Below are 25584 nucleotides of genomic sequence, written 5' to 3'. Positions count from 1 at the left end.
GTAGAAGTTGGTTCATCATAAGACCCAAGATGAACGTTTCCAAAACTTGTGGAAAATCAATTTAAAGTCTTTGTAAAAATTTAGAGAAAGTTCAAAGCTTGGCAAAGAAGTTGTGGAGAAAAATTAAAGTTCACAAAAATACTTTTGGCATTTAAGCAGAAAATGAATAATTTGGAGGCTTGCAAATTCGCTCTTAATTTGAAATAACTCAGCTAGGACTTGACTCAGGCCTTAAAGGTTATTAAAAAACTGGTTCCTCACACAACAGAACTTATGCAACAGAAATAAACAATGACATTAAAGAAACAATTAAACAAAAGCCATGAGCTAAGACTAAGGAGTGTTTAAGAGAGGTAGAAGTTCAGAGAAGAGCATGGAAGCATTGAAGGAGAATGAAAGAGTGGTAGAGCATGGAAGAGAAAAGTGCATGTTCCTTTTCCTTTGAATGACATTCAACAGTAATGACATCTCATCAGAACACCGGTCAGGGCGCGGAGTAATACATCTTTGGCCACTGTTCCACAGATATTATACGCCTGATATGTCACATGATTAACCAATCAGATTCGCAGAAAAAATGTAATTGGATTAGAATAAAGAACATTTTCCTCCTTAAGGAGCAATCATTTAAAATTATGCAAATCCGAAAGCCCTCGTATCATTATGACTTTCGCTTCCTCCGGAGTTCCATTTAATTTGATCCACATTTTACAGTTCCTAGACCATGTCGCTTGTATTTTTTCTGTTTACGAAGTACTCTGGCTTGTCCTGCAATCTCCGTATTTTTCTTTTGTCAAATGTTCATTCACATACACACACCTCGGTTCCTTTCAGGTTTTTTGTTTGCCTTAACAATTCATTCTTAAACTTTCTGTTTACAAACCGGATGATGATAACCGGTTTAGACTTTTTGTCTTTTCTTGAAACTGAATGGCAATCAGCAATATCAGTACTATTAATGTGGATGTCCTTGGAGGAAAAAACAGTTACTTCCTCCATCTTCATTTGTTGCTCAAGGTCATCGACATGATTTTCCAGTGTTCTAATTTTATTGTCTTTCTCCTGTAAGATTTTTTTGAGATCACGAACCTCCTTCAATAAACCAAGCAAGTTTGATCTCATCCAAATCTTCACTGCTTATGGCTTTTTTGGCATTCTGAACAGTTGGGAAGAAAAAGGTTTTACCTTACGGGCAGTAACTACACCGACTGCAAGGGGCTCGTCCCCAATGTTACGTCGCCATTGGATAGTGGCTGAACAGACCGAGCCAGAGCCCAGGCCTTCCGGTAGATGACTGCAGCCAAAACCAGGCCTGATGGTGATGGCCGCCGCCACCACCTTCACTCTCCAGTGCCTGCTGTTGAGGCCCGTCCGCGCCACAGCAGCTGCTAGAAACTCCGCGCTTCCTACTCGTCAGCCCGTCCACTCCATGAAATTAAGCCAGAAAATGTTTGGAAGACTGGTCACTTTACGAAAAGGGAGGATTTTGATGCAGGATGATAAAGAGTCAGTCCAGCGTCACATATTCCAACCTTAATATTGTCTGGTACAAAACGTATGGAACCAAAATTGCACAGTAAATGGAACACGATGACAAATTGGACAAATGATCAATATTCATGCAAGCCACCATTCAAATGACAAGGATCTACAACAAAAATATAAACGCAACACTTTTGGTTTTGCTCCCATTTTGTATGAGATGAACTCAAAGATCTAAAACTTTTTCCACATACACAATATCACCATTTCCCTCAAATATTGTTCACAAACCAGTCTAAATCTGTGATAGTTAGCACTTCTCCTTTGCTGAGATAATCCATCCCACCTCACAGGTGTGCCATATCAAGATGCTGATTAGACACCATGATTAGTGCACAGGTGTGCCTTAGACTGCCCACAATAAAAGGCCACTCTGAAAGGTGCAGTTTTATCACACAGCACAATGCCACAGATGTCGCAAGATTTGAGGGAGCGTGCAATTGGCATGCTGACAGCAGGAATGTCAACCAGAACTGTTGCTCGTGTATTGAATGTTCATTTCTCTACCATAAGCCATCTCCAAAGGCGTTTCAGAGAATTTGACAGTACATCCAACCAGCCTCACAACCGCAGACCACGTGTAACCACACCAGCCCAGGACCTCCACATCCAGCATGTTCACCTCCAAGATCGTCTGAGACCAGCCACTCGGACAGCTGCTGGAACAATCGGTTTGCATAACCAAAGAATTTCTGCACAAACTGTCAGAAACCGTCTCAGGGAAGCTCATCTGCATGCTCGTCGTCCTCATCAGGGTCTCGACCTGACTCCAGTTCATCGTCGTAACCAACTTGAGTGGGCAAATGCTCACATTCGCTGGCGTTTGGCACGTTGGAGAGGTGTTCTCTTCACGGATGATGCGAAGGAGATGTGTTGCACTGCATGAGGAAAATGGTGGTCCCACCAGATACTGACTGGTATCCCCCCCAGTAAAACAAAACTGCACCTTTCAGAGTGGCCTTTTATTGTGGACAGTCTAAGGCACACCTGTGCACTAATCATGGTGTCTAATCAGCATCTTGGTATGGCACACCTTTGAGGTGGGATGGATTATCACAGCAAAGGAGAAGTGCTCACTATCACAGATTTCGACTGGTTTGTGAACAATATTTGAGGGAAATGGTGATATTGTGTATGTGGAAAAAGTTTTAGATCTTTGAGTTCATCTCATACAAAATGGGAGCAAAACCAAAAGTGTTGCGTTTATATTTTTGTTGAGTATATTTAGGCATAATAAAATATACAATGATTCATCATGTCAAATGTACTGTAGTGGCATCTGAGTCCATTTCAAGCAGACCAATAAATTATGGTCTCCCAAAAATATTAAAATATATTTTAAAAATAGCAATAAAATGTTGCATTATTTTACAATATAGCACATGAGACTATTTTGTCTAATTAGCAACACAAGATTTTTAAAACAAGATTAAAAATGGATATAAAACATGTCAATAACACACTGTCCACAAAAGCTGAACACCACAAGCTTTACGTGTGCGGAAGGGTGCTTTGCATTCAAGTGATTTAAAATGTAGGTGTTCATGATATCGGGTTAATTTCAAGTGTTGTTTTTCCTAAGGTGAGTCCAATGCTATCTACAATCGGGACAACTACAGTTGTTCATTCCCAGCTATGATTGATGATTGGAGAATGACCTTCCACCAGGGTTCAGGAGAGCAGACTGCCAAAGAATTCCCCTTTGGATTTGTCCAGGTATTGACAAGCTCAGTGTATAAGGAGCTGGCGTGCCAATATGTACTGTACACCTAGATTTTCATTCAACCATTCATTTTCTGATGCTTATCCGGGTGCAGGTCAAGGTGGCAGCACACTTAGCAGCCCATCCTATGCTTCCCATTCTTCAGATGAGTCGTGTAACTCATCTTGGGGTATCCCCCCGCGTGATGTCCTGGGTCTTTCCCAGGGTCTCCTCCCAGTTTGACATGCTTGGATGACCTATGTAGTAAGACGACCAGGGGCATCCTCACCAGATGCCCAGCCACCTCAACTGGCTCCTTTTGTTGTAGCGGTTCTACTCTCTCAGACAGGCAAGCTTCTCACCCTGTCCAGGAGTGTACAACCCCTGGCAAAAATTATGGAATCACCGGCCTCGGAGGATGTTCATTCAGTTGTTTAATTTTGTAGAAAAAAAGCAGATCACAGACATGACACAAAACTAAAGTCATTTCAAATGGCAACTTTCTGGCTTTAAGAAACACTATAAGAAATCAAGAAAATAAGATTGTGGCAGTCAGTAACAGTTACTTTTTTAGACCAAGCAGAGGAAAAAAAATATGGAATCACTCAATTCTGAGGAAAAAATTATGGAATCACCCTGTAAATTTTCATCCCCAAAACTAACACCTGCATCATACCAGATCTGCTTGTTAGTCTGCATCTAAAAAGGAGTGAACACACCTTGGAGAGCTGTTGCACCAAGTGGACTGACGTGAACCATGGCTCCAACATGAGAGATGTCAATTGAAACAAAAGAGAGGATTATCAAACTCTTAAAAGAGAGTAAATCATCACAAAATGTTGCAAAAGATGTTGGTTGTTCACAGTCAGCTGTGTCTAAACTCTGGACCAAATACAAACAACATGGGAAGGTTGTTAAAGGCAAACATACTGGTAGACCAAGGAAGACAAAGCGTCAAGACAGAAAACTTAAAGCAATATGTCTCAAAAATCGAAAAATGTACAACAAAACAAATGAGGAATGAATGGGAGGAAACTGGAGTCAACGTCTGTGACCGAACTGTAAGAAACCGCCTAAAGGAAATGGGATTTACATACAGAAAAGCTAAACGAAAGGCGTCATTAACACCTAAACAGAAAAAAACAAGGTTACAATGGGCTAAGGAAAAGCAATTGTGGACTGTGGATGACTGGATGAAAGTCATATTCAGTGATGAATCTCGAATCTGCATTGGGCAGGGTGATGATGCTGGAACTTTTGTTTGGTGCCTTTCCAATGAGATTTATAAAGATGACTGCCTGAAGAGAACATGTAAATTTCCACAGTCATTGATGATATGGGGCTGCATGTCAGGTAAAGGCACTGGGGAGATGGCTGTCATTACATCATCAATAAATGCACAAGTTTATGTTGATATTTTGGACAATTGAAAGGATGTTTGGGGATGATGAAATCATTTTTCAAGATGATAATGCATCTTGCCATAGAGCAAAAACTGCAAAAACATTCCTTGCAAAAAGACACATAGGGTCAATGCCATGGCATAGGGTCAATGTCAATGAGCAGATCTGATTTGATGCAGGTGTTAATTTGGTTACTGACTGCCACAATCTTTTTTTCTTGATTTCTTATAGTGTTTCTTAAAGCCAGAAAGTTGCCATTTGAAATGACTTTAGTTTTGTGTCATGTCTGTGATCTGCTTTTTTTCTACAAAATTAAACAACTGAATGATCATCCTCTGAGGCCGGTGATTCCATAATTTTTGCCAGGGGTTGTAAGCCCAGATACCCAATGTTATTTCTGCCACTTGTATCACCAAACCATATTTTTTCAGTCATTACCCAAAGTTCTTGCAGGGGTGGCGGCCAAGTGGTTAATGTGCTTGGTTTCAGTGCAGAAGGTTCTGGGTTCAAATCCCACCCCTGCCACATTTCTCCATGTAATGTGGAGTTGCGTCAGGAAGGGCATCCAGTGTAAAACCTTTGCCAGTTCAATGGACAATACATACTACTAGTGCATTGCCCGTGGGGATCCATGGGCTCTAGATTGGGTAGTATTTATAAAATAGGTAGCTGGCATTTTTCAAGGGTGGCAATAAATTATGCCAAGTTTCTACAATGAGTTGGAATGGTGTGTGACCCAGAATATTTTTCGAACCTTAGACCTCAACAGTTTTTAGAAGAACTCAACCCTTTTATTTCCTGTTAATGACATAATTTTTAATGTTAATTTACTGTCTTAATGTATTTTTAAATTGTTTAAGTTCTTGTTGTTATATACACATTAGTAGTATTATTACTATTATTTTTATCATCATCATCATTATTATCATTATTATTTTATTATTACTTCTATTTTGTCATTTGATTTTTAAGTGGACCACAATGGAAATAAGTGTTTTCACTTTCTTGTGTCATCCATTTATTTTTAATGTATTTACCATTATATTATGTGCTTACATTCAACTAAATAAAATAATGCACACACACTTTTAAAATGTACATGATTTACCGCCCCCTGCTGGAACAGCGTGTGCATCCAGAATGTAATTATCAAAGTTCATTGTTCAGAGTTGTTAGCTAATATCTGTAGTTTCTCCAAAAATATTAGTCCTATCAACGGTCTGTTTTGGCAGCATTCATAGTTATACACAAGCACACACACACACACACACACACAGAGCTTTTGTCTTTTCTGCACTCAAACAGGTGCTTTTATTTTTACACACCCGCAAACAGACAGTGGTAGAAAACATCAAACACAGTATACAGTTCTCACAAATGGTAATGACAATATGGCACTTAACTAAATTCACTAAACCAACTGAACTACAAAAACACAACAAATCAGTAACACTAACAACACTGTTAAACTAACATGAACCACAATAACAACATTTAAAACCCAAAAACCTTAAACTCCCATGGTGCATTGCAGCACAATGTCCATTGTTCACTGTTGTTATATATATAATGTTGTTATATAATATCTCGCCAATTCCTCCAAAATATTAGTCATATCAACTTTCTGTGTTTGCAGCATTCATCCTTGACCCAAAATACACAAGCATACCAAATGGCAAATGTCAGCTCTCTCCAGTTTCTCCGTGATCAAAGCCACACGCATGCACACACACACACACACACACACACACACAGAGGCCACTTGGCTATTATAATAGAGATTTTGTGCAATTGAAAGACATAATCATTAGTGTTGACTGTTAGTAAATGAGCATGCACATTTTTTTTTTCATTTTCCAGTGCTATAGTGATTGCACACATATTAACACATACAAACAGAGGTGAGAGACCGTATTTCTCTGCTGGAAAAGGGTGGATTATCCCCTCAGGGTCAGGGGAGAGTTATTGCTCCAGGTGGAGTTGTCTAAGTATTTCAGGGTCTTGTTCAGGAGTGGCGGTAAGTTGGAGGACTAGTGTTTAAGAGAGGTAGAATACAGGTGGATACAGTATATTATTAAACAAAATGACATTCAAGACAAGAACAGCTGAAAAACATTTAATTTATTCCCCTTCCGTACTTCCAAATGTTTCTGATGTTTCATGATGACATTACTGTTGTTTATAGTTATAGTTGTGATATACTGTTGGAAAAATTACTGTTTATGGGTAGTGAGGATCCCTCTATAATACTGGTGGGCCGTTAAGATTATGACTATTGAGACTGAATTTTAAGAATCACGAGCTATAACACTGTTAGAGAATGTACAGTAAAATAAAGAAACAGCCAAGCAGGCCTTGACTGCATGGCGATGAATACTGACATCTAGTGATTCGCTAAAAGTGCTGAATCCACTTAAACTGCATTTTTCAGTTTTCAAATTTTTCAGTTTTCAAATTTTTTTTTTTTTTACAAATAGATTTATTTGTAAAACCCACCACACGTTTCAGTCATTTGTGTGTTACCGACCAACCAACCACTCATGTCAAGAAACTAATTTACCCATAATGTTTTGCGGCATGTGTGTCTAAATGCTAAAACCTTCAAAATTAGTAGATTACTTTAATACTAAAAGATATAGCTGATCTGATGATGTAGCAATCTCGTTCTTTTGGTCATGAGCCAAATCTCATGACCATAGGTGAGGATCGGAACGTAGATCGATCAGTAAATCGAGAGCTTTGCCCCCCTACTCAGCTCTCTCTTCACCACGACGGTCTGATACAGCGACCACATCACTGCAGATGCTGCACCAATCCGTCTGTCAACCCTCACTCGTGAACAAGACCCCGAGATACTTAAACTCCTCCACTTGAGGCAAGGACACTCCACTGACCTGAAGATTGCAAAGCACCTTTTTCCAGTTGAGAACCATGGCCTTGGATTTGGAGGTGCTGATTTTCATCCCGGATGCTTCACACTCAGCTGCAAACCACCCCAGTGCACGCTGAAGGTCCGCAAACAGCAGAGACGAGATTCTGTGGTTCCCAAACCAGACCCCTCTACACCCTGGCTGCGCCTAGAAATTCTGTCCATAAAGATAATGAACAGAACCGGTGACAATGGGCAGCCGTGGCGGAGGCCAACGTGCACTGAAAACAGGTTTGACTTACTACCGGCAATGCGAACCAAGCTCCTGCTGCAGTCGTACAGGGACCGGATAGCCCTTAGCAAAGGCCCCCGGACCCCGGATCCCATACTCCCGGAGCACCCCCCACAGGGTGTCCCGAGGGACACGGTCAAACGCCTTCTCCAGATCCACAAAGCACATGTGGACTGGTTGGGCGAACTCCCATGAACCCTCGAGCACCCGATGGAGTGTGTAGAGCTGGTCCAGTGTGCCGTGACCAGGACGAAAACCACACTGCTCCTCCTGAATCTGAGGTTCGACCATCAGTCGAATTCTCCTCTCCAGTACTCTGGAATAGACCTTACTGTGGAGGCTGAGGAGTGTGATCCCCCTGTAGTTGGAACACACCCTCCGGTCCCCCTTCTTAAACAGAGGGACCACCACCCCGGTCTGCCAATCCAGAGGCACTGTCCCCGACTGCCAAGCGATGTTGCAGAGGTGTGTCAGCCAAGACAGTCCCACAACATCCAGAGACTTAAGGTACTCAGGACGGATTTCATCCACCCCAGGAGCCTTGCCACTGATAACTAATTTCAATAACTTGTCCGGAATTAGTTTGTTTAAAATTTTAACCAGAACTCAAAACTTTCTGCCTTTGCATGACTTGTGTGATATGCCGGCGAGTCTGTATGGTGTGAAGAGAAATTGTCTTTTTTTTCCCCCTCCCTCTTTTTTCTGTCTGGTAGTCAGCTCTTCTCTGCCTGCAGAGGATAGAGCTCTACCATTCATGGCTGGCTGTCTGCTTCAAAACATGCAACAGGCAGGTATTATAATCTTTGATTTCAGACTTCACAAATGTTTTTAACTGTTAAGCTTTATTCACTATGCCTGCAAAAACATGTTAGCAGCCTATAAATTATCAGAAGCTAATTGGCAGGGACGGATTAAGGGTAGTCTGGGCCCCTGGGCAAAGAGTTCGAGGAGCCCCCCCACTCCCCAAAAAATCGTTCAAAATAAAAATCATCAAAAACACCTACATGCTATTGTCGCGGTACTAAATCCTTTCCAGACGAGTTAGCAACAATGCATACCATATACATTAAAACAAACCACGTGTGCTAGTTTGAACGTGAAGAAATTGAAGCTGTATGTTGCTTTATGTCTTTCCAAAAGGCAACTACTGCCTGACAGTGGCACATAAAGCCATAACGTCTCAACGGAGTAGCCAGAGTTAAATGCAATCTTTGAAAATGCAACTTTTAAAAGTGCAGCTTTATGCACACGACCAAAAACGAAGTAAATTCAAAGATGCATACAGAAATTGTAAAGTAAGCGCAATCATCCGGACAGTGTATAACATCCCGGCAGTGCAGCATTGAACTGAACAATGGTAGCCTTAGCTTTACCTGGCACTCAGTGCTTTTTTAGTTCTTGTTTTTTAAGGGATACGTGTTTGTTTTATTGCATGCCCTTCTGTCTATTCCTACTGCTCTATGCTGCGATGTGACACTGAAATTTCCCCATTGTGGGATGAATAAAGGCTTTTCTTATCTTATCAGAAAGACTAACCCCTGTTCAATAAAAAAAAAAAAACCAGCAGGTTTACACGTGGTTGTCTGGAGACGTGCATTGTGTCATGTAGGCTACTAGTTGAGAGATGGGAGTGCATCAGCTTGTCAGAGATAAGTGATGCTATCAATCTAACATTAGTTTAAGATACAACAACACACACACGACACATCCTACGTGAAATAAGACGCAGCCAAAATAATATTTCTTGTGACTATCTTGGTAACTAGTGCCGCAGCGGGCATATGATGAAGGAAACTCTATTGCCCTCCCTTAAATCGTTGTGGCTGCATTAAATCTTGCTATTAGCTGTATGATCCATTTGTCTTCTTGCCGCCCAAACTACTAATTACTTTGTTTAAATCTGCAATTGTAATGGTACTTTAATTATATTAACTTACGTTCTTTTATTTTCTGCCATTTAAACTTATCAAGGCAAGAAAGCATGCTGTAACAAACTAAAACAAAAAACTAACACCATGTTGGGCTTTTACACTGGCAGCCTGTATGTCACGTTCTAAAGGAGGGGAGAGTTTTTGATACATTTGGAAAATTATAATTTTCCATGAACCTATGAATGGAGTTCCAGTTAGAGGGAGAAATACAATTTAATTTCACTGTTTCCACTCCAAGTCAAATGCATTATTGTTATATTATAATAATATGTATAACATTTAAGCGTAAATGTAGGTCTAATTACAGATATTTTGTCATGACATTTAAAATGGAAAATGATAAACAACCTGTCAATAACTAACCCTAACACAAGAATCTATTTTATATAAGTTTCTTTCTACTCTTCTTTCTTACAAAGTCATCCACTAATTCATCAAAATTAAGCTGTCTGACCAGATCTGATTCAATGGCCAGAAGTGACAGTGAGTTCAGGCGGTTTTGGCACATCCTAATCCTGAGTTCATTCTTAATACGAGTCAGTTTGGAGAATGATCACTCCCCTTCACAATCTGTGATAGGCACGGTCAAAACAAGTCTAAGTGCTATGTAGACATTTGGAAAGGTTGACTGTAAATCCAAATCTATCATGGTTTTGAGCATTTTACTTGGAGATTTTTATTTTTCTGTTATGAATTATTTGTATTGTATCAGTTCATCTGCCAGGCTCATGTTCAAATCTGAAGGATATGCTGCAGCGAGTGAGTTAGCCTTTAAAGTGAGCTCACTGTTGGACATACTGTCAGGCATGAAAACATCAAATAGCTCGGTTAAGTGTGTGTATGCGTTCAAACGGTGGTCGAGACAGGACACGAGTTTGTTAATGACAACATTGAAAGTTTCAATCCTTTCTGTTAAATGCTACACCTGGCTCTGCACTATCATCAGACATAATTTTGCGCTTCTTTGTGCACTGGAGGTCATGCCTGAACTCTTGGGAGACATTTAAAGCTGCCCCTTCAAACACCTCAAAGTTATCTCTCTGTGCTGCCACAAGTCTCGTAAAGACAAGAGAAGTTGTGTAGCTGTACATATGTCAATATCATGCTTCTGCAACTGCAGGCTTGTGGCTTGTAGTATTGTGTCCCAGAAGTGTGCCATGAAGGCCATCTCCAGCGTGTCCAATTTGTCACAGAGTGCAGAGACTTCACTTCGAGTTGCACATTTCTCCTCCATATCTTTAGACATATCATTCAATGCTTCTCTCAGTTGTGCATAATATTTCCAAAGAGCCTTAGTCGACTCAGCCTGTGCACTCCACCGAGTACCTGACAGTGATTTCAGTGTGAGACTGACATCAGTATCATGGAAAACCTTTCCCCACCTGTGTGTAGATGATGCACAAAATGTGTACATTGGCTGTACAAAGTCAAAAAACGTCCAGCGTCTGGGCTACTGTCAACAGCATTGACACCAACTAAATTCAGTGAATGTGCTGCACAGGGGACATAACAAGTCAAAGGGTTTCTTCATTTAAGATGTGCTTGGACTCCATTGTACTCTCCCGACATGTCACTTGCATTATCATATGACTGGCCCCTACAGTTAGACAAGTCTAGGCCCAGATTTTCCACCATAGCTGTTATGTGCAGACGCAGGTTGAGGAGCGGACCAACGTCTGACCGAACACAGCGCTAAATAACCAGAAAGCGGTTCCACAAACAAAACAATTTTATTTCCCCCTCTAGTGCAATAATTAGTGTACAACATAAATATTTAGTTTGTCTGGTGGAGTGAAGGACGGCGCTCTCTCCAGCGCCCAAAAGGATCGAAGCCTCGGCGCTTCTGGACTCAGATTCACCGCCAAACACCCCCCAGGTGGACACGACAAACTGACTCTTTGATGTGTGCTGACAGCATGTGTCCCTCACCCATCCTCCTTCACAGGCACGATGTGTCAAACCCTGGCGCGGTCCTCAGCGTCTCACAAACGAACGTCAAGGTTGAGTTCCTGGCAATTCTGCTTGAACCACTCATGGCTTAAATGCAGAACGCCATCTCATTATCTGTTTCAGCTGAAAGTCTTTAAGTTTACACGTGAGCATCATCCACAGGTGCTGCGAGTCAGTAGGCCTGCACGTGAACATCCTCCACAGGTGCAGCTAATAATGCTGATGAGGGTGAAGGACTCTTCTGCCAGCACCGTCTCCACAGACAAAAACCAGTTTGCATACCACCTGGAGAGCAAAGAAAAGAAAACAACACAAAAACATCCAGCCAAACCCCCCAACACACAACAATAGCAATGACACACTCAGTCAAACTGTCCCCACTGTGGTTTTCAATAGGCTCAAAAGCCAGAAAACCCTCAACTGCATGTCCATCATTATTAACAGTAAGTAGTAAGTCCCTTCGGCTGCTCCCTTGTTTGCACTCGGGGTCGCCACAGCAAATCCAAGGTGGATCTGCATGTTGAATTGGCGCAGGTTTTTATGCCGGATGCCCTTCCTGACGCAACTCCACATTACATGGAGAAATGTGGCAGGGGTGGGATTTGAACCTGGAACCTTCTTAACAGTGAGTTGGTTCACATGAGCAAGGTCTGGAGTGGAGTCAACTATAACAGAGAAGTATTTTGATTCTTTGATCTCATTAACAGTTGCCTGCTTTGTTCTCTCTCCCATCAAATGGATAAATTCTTGCCTCCAAACCTTTGGAGGTACTCAGCTAGGAATGGGTTAAATTTGGCTAAGACTTCTATGATGCCCAAAAAATTACCATTGTGGGCTGATCGTAATAGCTCATCATCTCCCTGAAAGCGTGTCCCCTCTCCCCCAAAAACTGGATGACTGCAACAACTCTTTTCAAAACTTCCCACCAGTATTGTCTCTCTGCATCAATTTGTTTGACAGTATCAGACTCAATTGTTGCTGTGCCTCTGCAGCGATTATGTAATGCTTGCATGCAAGCCCTATGCTCCACACTCCTCTCATGCCCACCAATCTGCTATGAATGTTTCCAGTCAGAAAATCCATGAACAAAAGTATTGTGCTTACACACAGCCAGTTTAAGGAGAGTAAAGTTGCCACTGCCTAGTCACAGTTTGCCCACTGGGTAGAGAGCAACTGAGTAAACCATTTGTAAAGCTCCTACTGGTACACCCAATGCCTCTATCCCTGACTGAGGCTGGGTACTTAGTACTTCTGTTTTGAAATTCATCTATTCCTCTACTAACAAGAATCGACTTGGCTTGGTCAGTAATGGTACTGGACCATAAAGCCTTCGGCCTCAGGGTGTATGGTTTTCTTCAGGGTGTATAAAGCTATATTCATTGGTGAACAACTTGATAACTGATAATATGCAAAGAACAATAAGCTTTTAAGAAGGCTGTGAGTTGCTAGTTAGCAACTTTACTCTAGCCTTTAAAAAGGCTGTGAACCTTTCAAAGTTTAACTATAATATATAATGTAATATAATATAATATAATAATATCATATAATATATAATACAATCAGCCTTTGACAAGACAATAAAAAGAACTATGAAAATAATATAACAGAATATATGCAATATAGTATAGTAGTTAATAGAAACACCTATAAAGGTGCAGCTTGGACACATCCTCAGTGATGAACTCAGGGTCACAGGGTGTTTCGGGTCTTAGATCATCAGACACCCTCGCCTGGGCGACCCAGCTGGGGTTGATCAGACCCTGACTTGTGTCCACGCAGCACACTACCCCATGTGTCGTCCCTCTTAATCCACAGCCACCTTGAGGCTCTCTCCACTGCCTCGCTGATGTTCTTGATGGCTTTCCTCTCCTGTAACCCTCTAATCCCAAGAAGCCTGAGTATCCGGTGCAGGCTCTGTCCTGGAAATCCCCTGCAGCCGACCTCGATTGGCTCACATTGGGCCCTCCACCCATTCTGCCTGCAGGCCTCCACCAGTTCCAAGTACTTTGCCTTCTTCCTCTTGTGTGCATCCTCAATGCGGTCTTCCCAAGGGACAGTTAGTTCCACCAGCACCACCTGCCTTGAGCTCTCAGATGTTAAGACCATGTCTGGCCTGAGTGTTGTGCTGGTGATGTGCTCTGGGATTGTCAACTGCCTCCCCAGGTCCACCTTCAGCTGCCAGTCACGCGTTGAAGACAGCAGCCCAGTTGGGACTTTTCGCTGTGACTGGGACTTCTGTCCAGCCCTGACAAATGTGATGTTTAGCCTTGCTGGAGGCTGGTGTCTGCTCTGCTGGATTCCAGTGCAGATGGGGTCAGCAACTGCCTTCAGCACCTGGTCATGGCAACATCTGTACCTCCCCTCTCCCAGGGCCTCTGGACAGCAGCTTAAAATGTGCTCCAGAGAACCTCTAGCAGGGCACTGCGGACATGCTGGGGTTTCTGCCAGACCCCAGCAGTGCAGGTTTGAAGGACTTGGGAGGACATCATAGACTGAGTCAAAAACTTGAGTCTTGCTGGTTCTGACTTCCAAAGTTCTGACCAGGTGATCTTCCTAGCCGATGCGTGATCCCAGTTAGTCCAAGCTCCTTGTTGGCGCATGGTCACGGTCCTGCTACGGTGTTCATCCTCCACCTCTGCCCGAATCTCATTCTGGATGAGCTGACGTCTCTCTCTCCCCTGGGCTCTGTCGTAGCGTGGTGTTGAATGTCTTCCAAGCCCCGCTCGCCCAGCTGCCACCAACCCCACCAAGATGCCATAACGCAGCCTTGCTTCTGCCCGCTGGATTGCGTCCTGTGCCCGCAACTTCCTTCCGGTTCTGACCTCTATGCCTGCAGAGGACACTCTGGTGTCAGCTGAGTCTCTGTACAGTAACACCTCCCTGGCTCTTGTTACTTTGAATTCCTCTGTCAGGCCAGAGAAAGGAAGCTGCAGCTTGTTGGAGTGTCCATACAGGGCAATGCAGCTCAGACTCTTCGGCAGACCCAGCCACTAGCACAGGAACTGGCTGATGTTCCACTCCAAACCCTCCACTGCTGTTACTGGGACTTGATACATCAACAATGGCCATAGGAGTCTTGGCAGGATGCCATGTTGGTATATTCATGCCTTGAACTTCCAAGGGAGGCCTGACCTGTCCACTGATGATAGCCAGGTTTTGAGCTCTTCCTGCATGGACTCAATTGCTGCTGTGTCTCTCAGGGTGGCATTGAAGATCTTCCCCAAGCTCTTCACAGGCTTTTCAGACACCATTGGAATTGGGAGTCCATCCAAGTGGAAGCGGTGCTTGTCCTCCACTCTACCCTTCCTCAGGACCAGTGACCTGCATTTGGCTGGCTTGAACGCCATTCTTGCCCATGCGATCAGCCTTTCCAGGCCCCTGAGGAGCCAGCGACATCCCGGCACTGATGTTGATGTGACAGTCAGATCGTCCATAAAAGCTCGAATTGGCGGTTGCCAAAAGCTAGATCTGGAGAGAGGACCTCTGCACTCCACTTCCGCTGCCTTGACAAGCATGGTCATCGCCAGAGCAAACAATGTCACTGATATGGTACAACCCGTGATGATGCCTTTTTCTAGTCGATGCCACGCAGATGTTATTGCCCCAGAGGTGAATCTCATGCAGAAACTGCTGTAATAGTCCTGTATGAGTTCTGTGACCTTCTGTGGAATGTGGTGGGTTGTCAAGGCTCTTGTCACCAATTTGTGAGGGATGGATCCGTAGGCATTTGCCAAGTCAAGTTAAATGACTGACACATCTCCCCAGCTCTCTATTGCCTCTCGGATTAGCTGGGTGACCACTCCCGTGTGTTGTATGCAGCCTGGGATGCCTGGAACTCCACCCTTCTGCACACTGGTGTCTATATAGGAATTCCTCAGGAGAAACTCAGTCATCCGGTTGACCCTATGCTTGTCGCTGTATGTGTCACTGAGGTGTTGGTTAATGACCTCTTCTGGGCATATTAGGGTTCTGTGCCACTTCTGCCCAAGCAGTTTTCTGGTAAATCCGAATGGATTTTGCTATGAAAGCAGTGCAAGCAGGTTAATATAATATCAATAAATAACATATTATAAAATAATATAATGCAATATAAAGGGCAATGAGCCTTTAAAAAGGCTGTTGGTTGCTGATCTGGTAATAGCAAAGTAAAGGCTGTAGTAAAAGCACAGAGCAAGTTCTCAAGCTGAACTGTCTGAATTAGAGGTGGGAGGATCGATCCTAATATCGATAATATCGATACCAACGCTGGTATTGATATTGAACGATTCTTGTGTAAAAAGATCGATACTCAAGCTTTTTTTTCTCTCTTGCACGCACTGACTGCTGTGCACGCAGATTCATCAAAGTCTACTCTCTGTAAGAGCAGCATTGCACTGTGTCACACAACACGGAGCAGCGCACCTTCCCCCCTCTGGTCTTTTGTTGTTGCACCATCACGTGGCTCAGTGGCACCAGCCAACAGCCATGCAGGTAGGATCAGCCTGGCATGCCCACTCAGCGCTCTCCTCGAGTCAGCCCTCTACCTCAGGAGATTTTGTTTTAAGTTGTCTTAAGTGATATTTTTTAAACAAAAATGTTGATTGTGATAATAAAGTATTTTGTTGTCACGTACAATGTTTTGCGAAATTCTATCCTAGGTCTTTTGGATCCTTTGGATCTATGAACCTTAAATATGAAAAAGTATCGTTATCGATATCGGCGATACTGGGCCTGTATTTACTTGGTATCGGATCAATACCAAAATTCTCGGTATCGCCCACCTCATCTGAATGTGAGGAGTTTTGATACTGGCAGGGGGTTTTATATCAATATTGCATTTTCACTTGGATTTTCAAACGTTCTTGCAACACCTGATTGGTATGGTATGATTTTATTTCTCAGGGACAGTGCACAATAATACATTGACCTAAAAAACAGGAAAGATGCATTGTGCCAGGTTATAGCAAAAATACTAATTTCCACCTGTAGTCCCTGGACAGGTTGATGTCTAACTATAAGTGACAGAGTTTGTAAGTGAAAAGAAAGTCCATTTAGCACAAAGACTATTCATACTGTAAACATATCATACCTCGCCCCCCAAATATACTATTTATAAAAACTTTCAACATTTTATCAATTCAAAGACATATACAAAAGATACCACTTTGTTCACACTCATCATATATATATATATATATATATATAGTCACACTTTTCAAACATCTCCACGCTATACTCTCACACTCTGTGCTCTCACGTGCACACACTCTCATACACATACATTCATCAGTGGTGGGTGCAAACTTGCTTTGATAAAAGCCATTTCTTTGTCAGCTGTGCAAATGTTGGAAAAGTTGTACATTTCATTATGTCGTTTGGTAACATATTCCACTGACTAGAGGCAACAACAGAAAAGACAGATTTGGCAAAAGAGGTCCTACATTTAGCAATGCTGCACTCTCCTCTAGAGGTTGCCCTTGTAGCTCGAGTTGTTCTTTCTGAGCACGTGACAAACCTTCTTAGGGGAGGAGCAGCCATATCATAGATGATTTTAAAGAGTAGACAGATATTTGCATGTATTATTAGATTGTCAAAATTTAGAAAATCATACTTAGAAAGAATAAGATAATGATGATATTGTCTGGATTTCCTATCGTGAATTTTTATTGCCCTTTTGAACATTGATTCAAGTGGCTTTAGGACTGATTTACTGGCCTGCGACCAACTAGTCACGCAATACAGAAGGCGTGAGAGAATCATAGAATTTAAATACATATGAGATGCCTCAATAGTAAAAGATCCTCGAATGTACCTAAAATTTGCCAGATTAAATTTTAAAGAATTACACAATTTCTTGACATGATTTTTAAAAGTCAAGGTTGGGTCAAGGGTAACGCCCAAGTAGGTGAAGTTGTTTACATTTTTAATTTTTTTTTTCCCATTTATATGGATGTCTGGTTGATTTAAAGGTTTTTGTCTGTTTGTAAAGTACATTGCAACCGTTTTGTCAACATTTAGTGTGAGACAGCAATTTTGTAGCCAAGCAGCAACTTTTTCAATTCTCCTGTTAATTTTGTGGCCACTTCTGTCATGTTCTTTCCGTGACTAAACAGGACAGTATCGTCCGCATACATAATGATGTTAATGTCACACACCGATGGAAGATCATTAATGTACAAACTAAAAAGCAGCGGAACTCCCATAGTGCAGTCTTTTAAAGGGGACAATGTGTGATTTACTCGAACACATTGTTTCTTGCCACTTAGGTATGATGCAGTCCAATTTATTGTCTGATTAGACAGTTCAAAATTTGATAATTTCCTTATTAAGACACTGTGAGAAACAGTATCGAAAGCCTTTCGCAGGTCCAGAAACACAGCTCCCACTACACCTCCATGATCTAAATTTGTTTTAATTTCTTCAAGGAAGTAGGAGCAAGCTGTCTCTGTTGAATATTTTTTCTGAAACCAAATTGAAAATGAAAAGAGATTTGGTTTCAATGTGTGTAATTAATTGCTCTGCTACTTACCTTTTCATACACTTTGGAGATGGCAGGGAGGATGGTGATAGGCCGGTAATTACTGACCTCTAGTTTGTCTCCAGACTTATGTATTGGTGTGACGATACCAGTTTTTAGTACAACAGGAAAGATAGCGTCTCTAATAGACTGATTAATTAATTTAGTCAACACTGGTGTTAGACCTTCCTTGTTTGTTTTAGAAAGGCATTATCTAAGCCATACAGATCTTTTGCTTTGCTATTATTGAGTTGCCCAATAAGCCTTTCCACCTTTGCATCATTAACAGGTGTCAAATTAAAGGCAGATACATCACAGACTGAAGTTGGAAAGAGCAAGGTGCTGGAAACAACTGAGCCAGTCTCTGAACAGAGTTAATAAAATATTCATTGAAAAACATTGCTAGTGTTGCATAATCATTTTTGGTGCTATCATCTATTTTTAGCTGTAGGTCATGTTGAGTGTTTTTTTCATTTCCAAGAAATTTATCAATACTTCTCCACAAAAATGTACATTCCCTTTTGCATCATTAATTAGATTAAGGAAGAAATTTGCCTTTGCTTTTCTAAGTAATGTTGTGACCTTGTTTCTCAGACTTCGATATATTAATTGACTGGAGGTTAATCTAGTTTTGATAAACTTTTTAAGTGAGGCATCTCTTTTCTTCATAAATTCCCAGAGGTCACCATTGAACCACAGCAAACCTTGTTTTTTTTTTGTTTTTTTTGTCTTTATGTATTTTAAGAAAATATTTTTTTAAATTAATATTAAATCATTACACGCTTTCTCACATGATTTATTTTCTGTTATATCATACCAGTTTGTTTGCTTTAGATCATTTTCCAATAGAGACAGATCCTTCTTTGAAATGAAAGATATACTTTGGTTGGTTTTTAGTTGAATTTGGTCCCTAAATCTGGTTTTAATTAATTTTCTGGCAACCAATGTGAGATTATGATCAGATAATCCAGTTAATAAATTATGTGTTTTCACTATCCTTTCAGGTTTGTTTGTAAAAATTAAATCTATGAGTGTTTGAGAAGTTTTTGTTATCCTTGTGGGTTTATTAATTATTTGTCTCATCTGGAATGATTTCATGATTTCTTTAAGGTTCTTTTTACGTTTTATCTGCCCAGTTTATATCCATATCCCCCATTAATAGGACCTCTTTCCCTTCAAACATTTTAAGCATTTTAAATAACTCTGTATAAAATATGTTTTTGGCATTTGGGGGGCGATAAATGACAATCACAACAAAAGACATTTCAGAAGAAAGTGTAATTGAAACTCCTACACATTCTGTTGTATTAGTTTTTATATTAATTTCATTGCTTTGAATACCATCCTTAACATATATCAAAACCCCTTCCCCCCCGTCACGTCTATATGTTTTATATCCAGGAACAGTGAAAGCAGAAACCGGGGTTGTAGGACATAACCATGTCTCTGTGAGGCAGAGGTAGTCCAAGTTTGAGTCCGTTAGTAAATGTTCAGTCTGTTCAGTCTTGGATATAACGCTCCGTATGTTAATATGTCCCCCGAAAATGTCTTTTGGTTTATTGTGAGGATTTCACAGCACGCGGGCATGATTGACTGTTTGGAAAAGTTTAGTCTCCTTTTGTCTGCGAATCACGATCGCCTGTAACGCGTTTGTAGGTCGCAGAGCAGTAATGTTCGCCTGCGTTTTTGTCAAACTGTTAGTGTTACCTCGTAATCCTGAGGGCAGAGGGAGCATAGCGTCAGGAATAGGCGGATGCAGAGCGGTGTCTACCTGGTGCTGTTTCACTGGAGCCAGAAGTGGATCCACGGGGCCAGGATTTAGGTGCACATATCCACAGAGTAAAAGAACGATGCAGAAAAGAGTAGCACTAACCCGGTTAGATGTGAAACGCATCAGCGATGTCTTTGGACCTCGCTGATGATGTGTACACGGGACAAGCGCTTTTCCTTGATCCACGACATGATTAAACAGAACATACTGGCTCCACGTATCCAGCGGCACAGCGTGTGCCACCGGTGTAGCATATTCCTCCAGTGAGAGCGCAGTTGAGCGTTGCCACGCAGTTAGCCAGCCAGCAAACAATTGTGTGGCGATGATAGCCACCATGTACAAAGCCACGTTTAGAGCACTAAGTAGATGTTTAATTTTGATGTTACTTGGAGAGAAAGGCTTTATGTTCCCATTCCCGGATAAAGCAGAGCAATCAGGCGGCTTCCTAGGCCTTTTTTGGAAAGAAGTGGCAGCAGCACCTGCCGAGCTGCTGCACCTTACTGCCCATGGGGGTTGGCTCATTCATGTCCAACCCCCATGGGAATTCAAGGCAATGTAACAATTTTTCAACACTGAGTGAGAGAGTGGGGGAGGGCAGCCACCATCTACTACAAAAAATGCATGCTGTTTTTTTGTGTGTGTGCAAGAGAGAGAGGCATGCAGAGGGATACAGAGACGGGGGAAGGTTTTGGGTATATTAAAAATGCTGTATTAATGATAGTATTAAATCAAGTTTTATTATTGTCAAGACCCCTTTACACTTCCTTTACAGCAGAAACATGTCAAGTCCAAACTGTCATTGAATAGTCATTGAATAACAAGCTGAATAAAATATGTTTTCCAATAAATAATCCTCAAACAAAATATCAGGGTTACACACACACAAATACGCAGCCACAGCTACTACAACAAAACCACTTGCTGTTTCATCATCTGTCACCAAACCAGATTTGTGCTACTGGGTAAAATTTGCTTGCAGTTCTGTTGCAGGAAAAAGCACAAAGTCTCTTTACTACGGTTTATTAAAGGGGAAACGTGAAACTAGTCAAATGGCTTGTTGTTTTCACAAAAGTGAAATCACACCCTTGGCCAAATTCACTCAATTTAATCAGTGTCTAAGATAGCAGCCATCAGACAAATTGCTTGTTTTAAATAATTGCAAAATTGCTAAATTAATTTGTGTCTCTTTGCTTAAGAGAAATTGAACATAATTTCGAAACAATACAAATTCAGAAACATTAAGTAAGGGCAAGAATTGCATATTTGCAACAAAACATGTTATGAAATATGGTAGCTCACCTGGCAATTTCTAGGTCCCTAGAAAGTCAAGGAGCCATGGTAAACGAAGAAACCAAGACTCTGGTAGTGAGAGGGCTTCACGAGAGAACATAGAGCTTGCCTTTTTGGACATACTCATACTTGATAAAGCACTTTTGTTCTCCCATTTTTGTTTTTTTTTTAGCCCCGGTTGTTACTATAGGAAAACATAGGTCTCATTCTACGATTAACACATTGCACGCACTCCAATGTGTTAAAAAACCACAAGTTATTAACAACTATCTCAAATGAATTTACTTATTTGTTATTTGGAGTCTTGTCACTGAAGTCATGTTTGAGATCCATGCTGAGAGCCACGCTGTTACAGTTAGTGATGACACAACATGTGTATCGAGCTAGAGTCCACCACTTTTAAGCATACTAGTGTACCATAACCCGGTACTAAAGAACGATCAAATGAACTGGACTTTGGAAATCAAGTGTACTTGGGTCCAGTATGGAGTGCCTTGTGTGAGTAGGCCCTTAGCAAGGTCAGCAGCCCTTGTAGTCAAAGGACTAGAGGCCACTCATAGTCTATGAGGCCCTCCCACAACCACACCCGCTCTTACCAAGTTCCCAGGGTGGGGGTACTTTCAGTGGGCCCCATGGCTGACTAGCAGGGCCAGCTGTGGGGCCCACTGAAAGCACCCCCACCCAGCCCAGGGCCCTTGGTAAGTCAGAGGCCCTTGGTAGGGGCCCTCGTAATCAGAGGGCCTTCTAAAAGAATGCCCCCCTCCTCCCTAGGACCCCTGGTAGCCAGAATTCAGAGTCCCCATAGTATGTGCCCTTGTAATCAAAGGGTCCTCTGAAAGTATGCCCCCTTCCTCTCTAGGGCCCCCTGGTAGCCAGAAGTCAGGGGCCACATAGCAGGAACCCTTGTAATCAGAGGGCCCTCTAATGGTATGTCCTGCTCCTCCCTAGGGCCCCCTGGTAGGGGCTCTCATAACCAGGGCCCTCTAAAAATATGCCCCCTTCCTTCCTAGGACCTCTGGTAGCCAGAAGTCGAAGTCAGAGGAGCGCCACGCCTCATCCATTTTCATAAGGGGCCCAAAAGCATGGCTAGGGGCCCTGGTAGTCAGAAGGCCCACTGAAGGTACCCCCCAGAGGCCCTGGGGTCAAAGACCCTAATAGTCAGAGGATCCTTGAAAATTGGAGGGCCCTCTGAAGTAAAAACATATTGTATATGTTGATAGGCATCGCAAACTGTTTTGGGATAGGGCCCATGGGGCCCTGGACCTCAAGGGCCCCTGGGCGCTGGTCACGCTGGCCCGGTCTGTAATCCATCCATGCTAATTGGTTCACTGATGGTTTTCAAAGTTATCTGAAAAGTTAATCCGCTAATGAAAACTTTAGCTTCCATAAATAGCGATTAGCGGAACTGTGCCCACCACTGTGGTTAACAACATCAAAGATGATCTTCAAGCTTCAGTTGCCTCCTATAATTGTTTAAGCTTGCAGGTGTCACCTTTGGCCAACAATTCTCAACAGGAATGAGGGTAATGGAATTGCTTTTTTGAATGCTGTTGTTCTGATCACTTTGTACCTTGTACTTTCAGTTGTCGACCTACAAGAAAGCTTCTATAGATGACAGCTTTCCAAGAATTCGATGGCACCAGACTGCAGATATTGGTTTTGTCCCAAACCCTAAAATGCAGAGAACCTTCATGGCTGTGGCTATGGACCTGCCCGATGAAACATCACCCTATGACCCGTAAGTATGGTGCATGTAATTACAGGTTAAAATAGTAACAAACACTGACCTTAGGAAAATTATAGTTAATCCATCTTCATATGTTGAAGTCGACCTCACTCAGCCAATTACCCCAATCTGCATAAATTGACCATTAGGAAAAAAAAAACAAACCAAACAAAGCATATTTTTCATGGGAAACACTTTCAACTAAATATACCACATAGAGTCCTTCTCACTTTATAACCCTGGCTCCAATCAGCTTGTTGCAGTACCTTGGATACAGTTAACAACTTTAGCTGAACAACGTAGTGCAAATTAGTCGTATTTTCATATAATTTGATTGGAGAAATTGTTAGGATTTATTTTAATTGTACATTTCTATTTTGTTGTGCATGTATCCATAGAGCCACTCACTACAAAATATTCAGTAATGTTCAGTGAAAGTATGCATTAACTGATTACATTTACAGTGTTTGCCCTTGATATCTGTCACATAAAAAAAGCCCATAAAATAATTCTAAACAATTACTCAAATGTTCCATTTTCCCACCTATTCTGACTACCACAATAAATGATGGTGTTTATTTGTTACATGATGTGACTTTCTGTTTAAAAGAATCCATCCCAGAGACAAGCAGGATGTAGCCTACAGACTGACACTTGGGGCAAGAGCAGTTGCTTATAATGAGAAGAACGTAACTTTCCTTGGACCTTTTCCTCATCAAATGCTGTTGACTCAGACATATATCAACATTACCTACGACCAAACAATCTCTGTAACACAATCTCAGGACATTTTCCAGGTAAGACTGACTGTTGGATTTATGACATGGCAGATATTACATTTTCTCACCAATGTTGAGCAAAACAATTATGTTATCTATGTTATATGAGGTCAGGAAGTGTTTTTATTGCACTTTATGTTGACACTCTATCTGCACATTAAAGTTACTAATAAATGACCACTAAGTACAGTTTATGTTCATTGTAGAATTTTAAAATAATTTAATATCTTACACAAATCAATTTTTCCCCCACTTTTACTATCAAGATCTGCTGCTCGGTGAGTCAAGCTGCATGTGAACAACAGTCCTCCTGGGTTCCAGCTCCCATCATGCACTGGGGTCCCATCACTGTCCAAGTATCTGTCAGTTTATGTCCACATACTGACAATGTCTCCGGTCTTCGATATGCATGGAAAGACTGGCCCTGTGACTTTAAAGCCTGTCCAATTTACAGCCGCAACGGGGCTTTACCTGCACCTCCTTTCCTTATCAGTCGTTACTCTGGCAACGACAGGTATTGGAAATTAAGCCAATAACAGGAAAGTTTTCAAACGTAAACTTATACTGTGGCATAGAAGGATTAAGGTCCTCAGCCAGCTTCTAGGTATTTTAATCAGCCATAAAATACAGTGTTTTGTAATGCAAATATGATATCTGCTACATTTCCTTTTATAGCTACTTCTTTTGTCCTGCAGACTACAACCCCTGGCAAAAATTATGGAATCACCGGCCTCAGAGGATGTTCATTCAGTTGTTTAATTTTGTAGAAAAAAAGCAGATCACAGACATGACACAAAACTAAAGTAATTTCAAATGGCAACTTTCTGGCTTTAAGAAACACTGTAAGAAATCAGGAAAAAAAATTGTGGCAGTCAGTAACGCTTACTTTTTTAGATCAAGCAGAGGGAAAACATATGGAATCACTCAATTCTGAGGAAAAAATCATGTAATCATGAAAAACAAAATAACGCTCCAACACATCACTAGTATTTTGTTGCACCACCTCTGGCTTTTATAACAGCTTGCAGTCTCTGAGGCATGGACTTAATGAGTGACAAACAGTACTCTTCATCAATCTGGCTCCAACTTTCTCTGATTGCTGTTGCCAGATCAGCTTTGCAGGTTGGAGCCTTGTCATGGACCATTTTCTTCAACTTCCACCAAAGATTTTCAATTGGATTAAGATCCGGACTATTTGCAGGCCATGACATTGACCCTGTGTCTTTTTGCAAGGAATGTTTTCACAGTTTTTGCTCTATGGCAAGATGCATTATCATCTTGAAAAATGATTTCATCATCCCCAAACATCCTTTCAATTGATGGGATAAGTGTCCAAAATATCAATGTAAACTTGTGCATTTATTGATGATGTAATGACAGCCATCTCCCCAGTGCCTTTACCTGACATGCAGCCCCATACCATCAATGACTGTGGAAATTTACATGTTCTCTTCAGGCAAGTCATCTTTATAAATCTCATTGGAACGGCACCAAACAAAAGTTCCAGCATCATCACCTTGCCCAATGCAGATTCGAGATTCATCACTGGATATGACTTTCATCCAGTCATCCACAGTCCACGATTGCTTTTCCTTAGCCCATTGTAACCTTGTTTTTTTCTGTTTAGGTGTTAATGATGGCTTTCGTTTATCTTTTCTGTATGTAAATCCCATTTCCTTTAGGCGGTTTCTTACAGTTCGGTCACAGACATTGACTCCAGTTTCCTCCCATTCGTTCCTCATTTGTTTTGTTGTGCATTTTCGATTTTTGAGACATATTGCTTTAGGTTTTCTGTCTTGACGCTTTGATGTCTTCCTTGGTCTACCAGTATGT

At 41.6% G+C, this 25584-nt stretch overlaps 1 protein-coding gene across 1 annotated transcript in view; it reads left to right on the top strand.

The window, feature by feature from the left end:
- Window positions 1-24327, top strand: part of siae (sialic acid acetylesterase) — a 51970-nt gene extending 27643 nt beyond the window's left edge. The window contains exons 7-10 of the mRNA XM_034167982.1: window positions 3125-3258; window positions 22830-22984; window positions 23583-23769; window positions 24018-24327. Of these exons, the coding sequence (XP_034023873.1) occupies window positions 3125-3258; window positions 22830-22984; window positions 23583-23769; window positions 24018-24287 (746 nt within the window). The 3' untranslated portion in view covers window positions 24288-24327. The remainder of the gene's footprint in view (window positions 1-3124; window positions 3259-22829; window positions 22985-23582; window positions 23770-24017) is intronic.
- The last annotated feature ends 1257 nt before the right edge of the window (window positions 24328-25584 follow it).

Source organism: Thalassophryne amazonica, chromosome 4 (genome assembly GCF_902500255.1).
Source record: "Thalassophryne amazonica chromosome 4, fThaAma1.1, whole genome shotgun sequence".
NCBI lineage: Eukaryota > Metazoa > Chordata > Actinopteri > Batrachoidiformes > Batrachoididae > Thalassophryne > Thalassophryne amazonica.
Note: the sequence above shows the minus strand (reverse complement) of the source record. Positions and strands in the feature narration are given on the sequence as shown.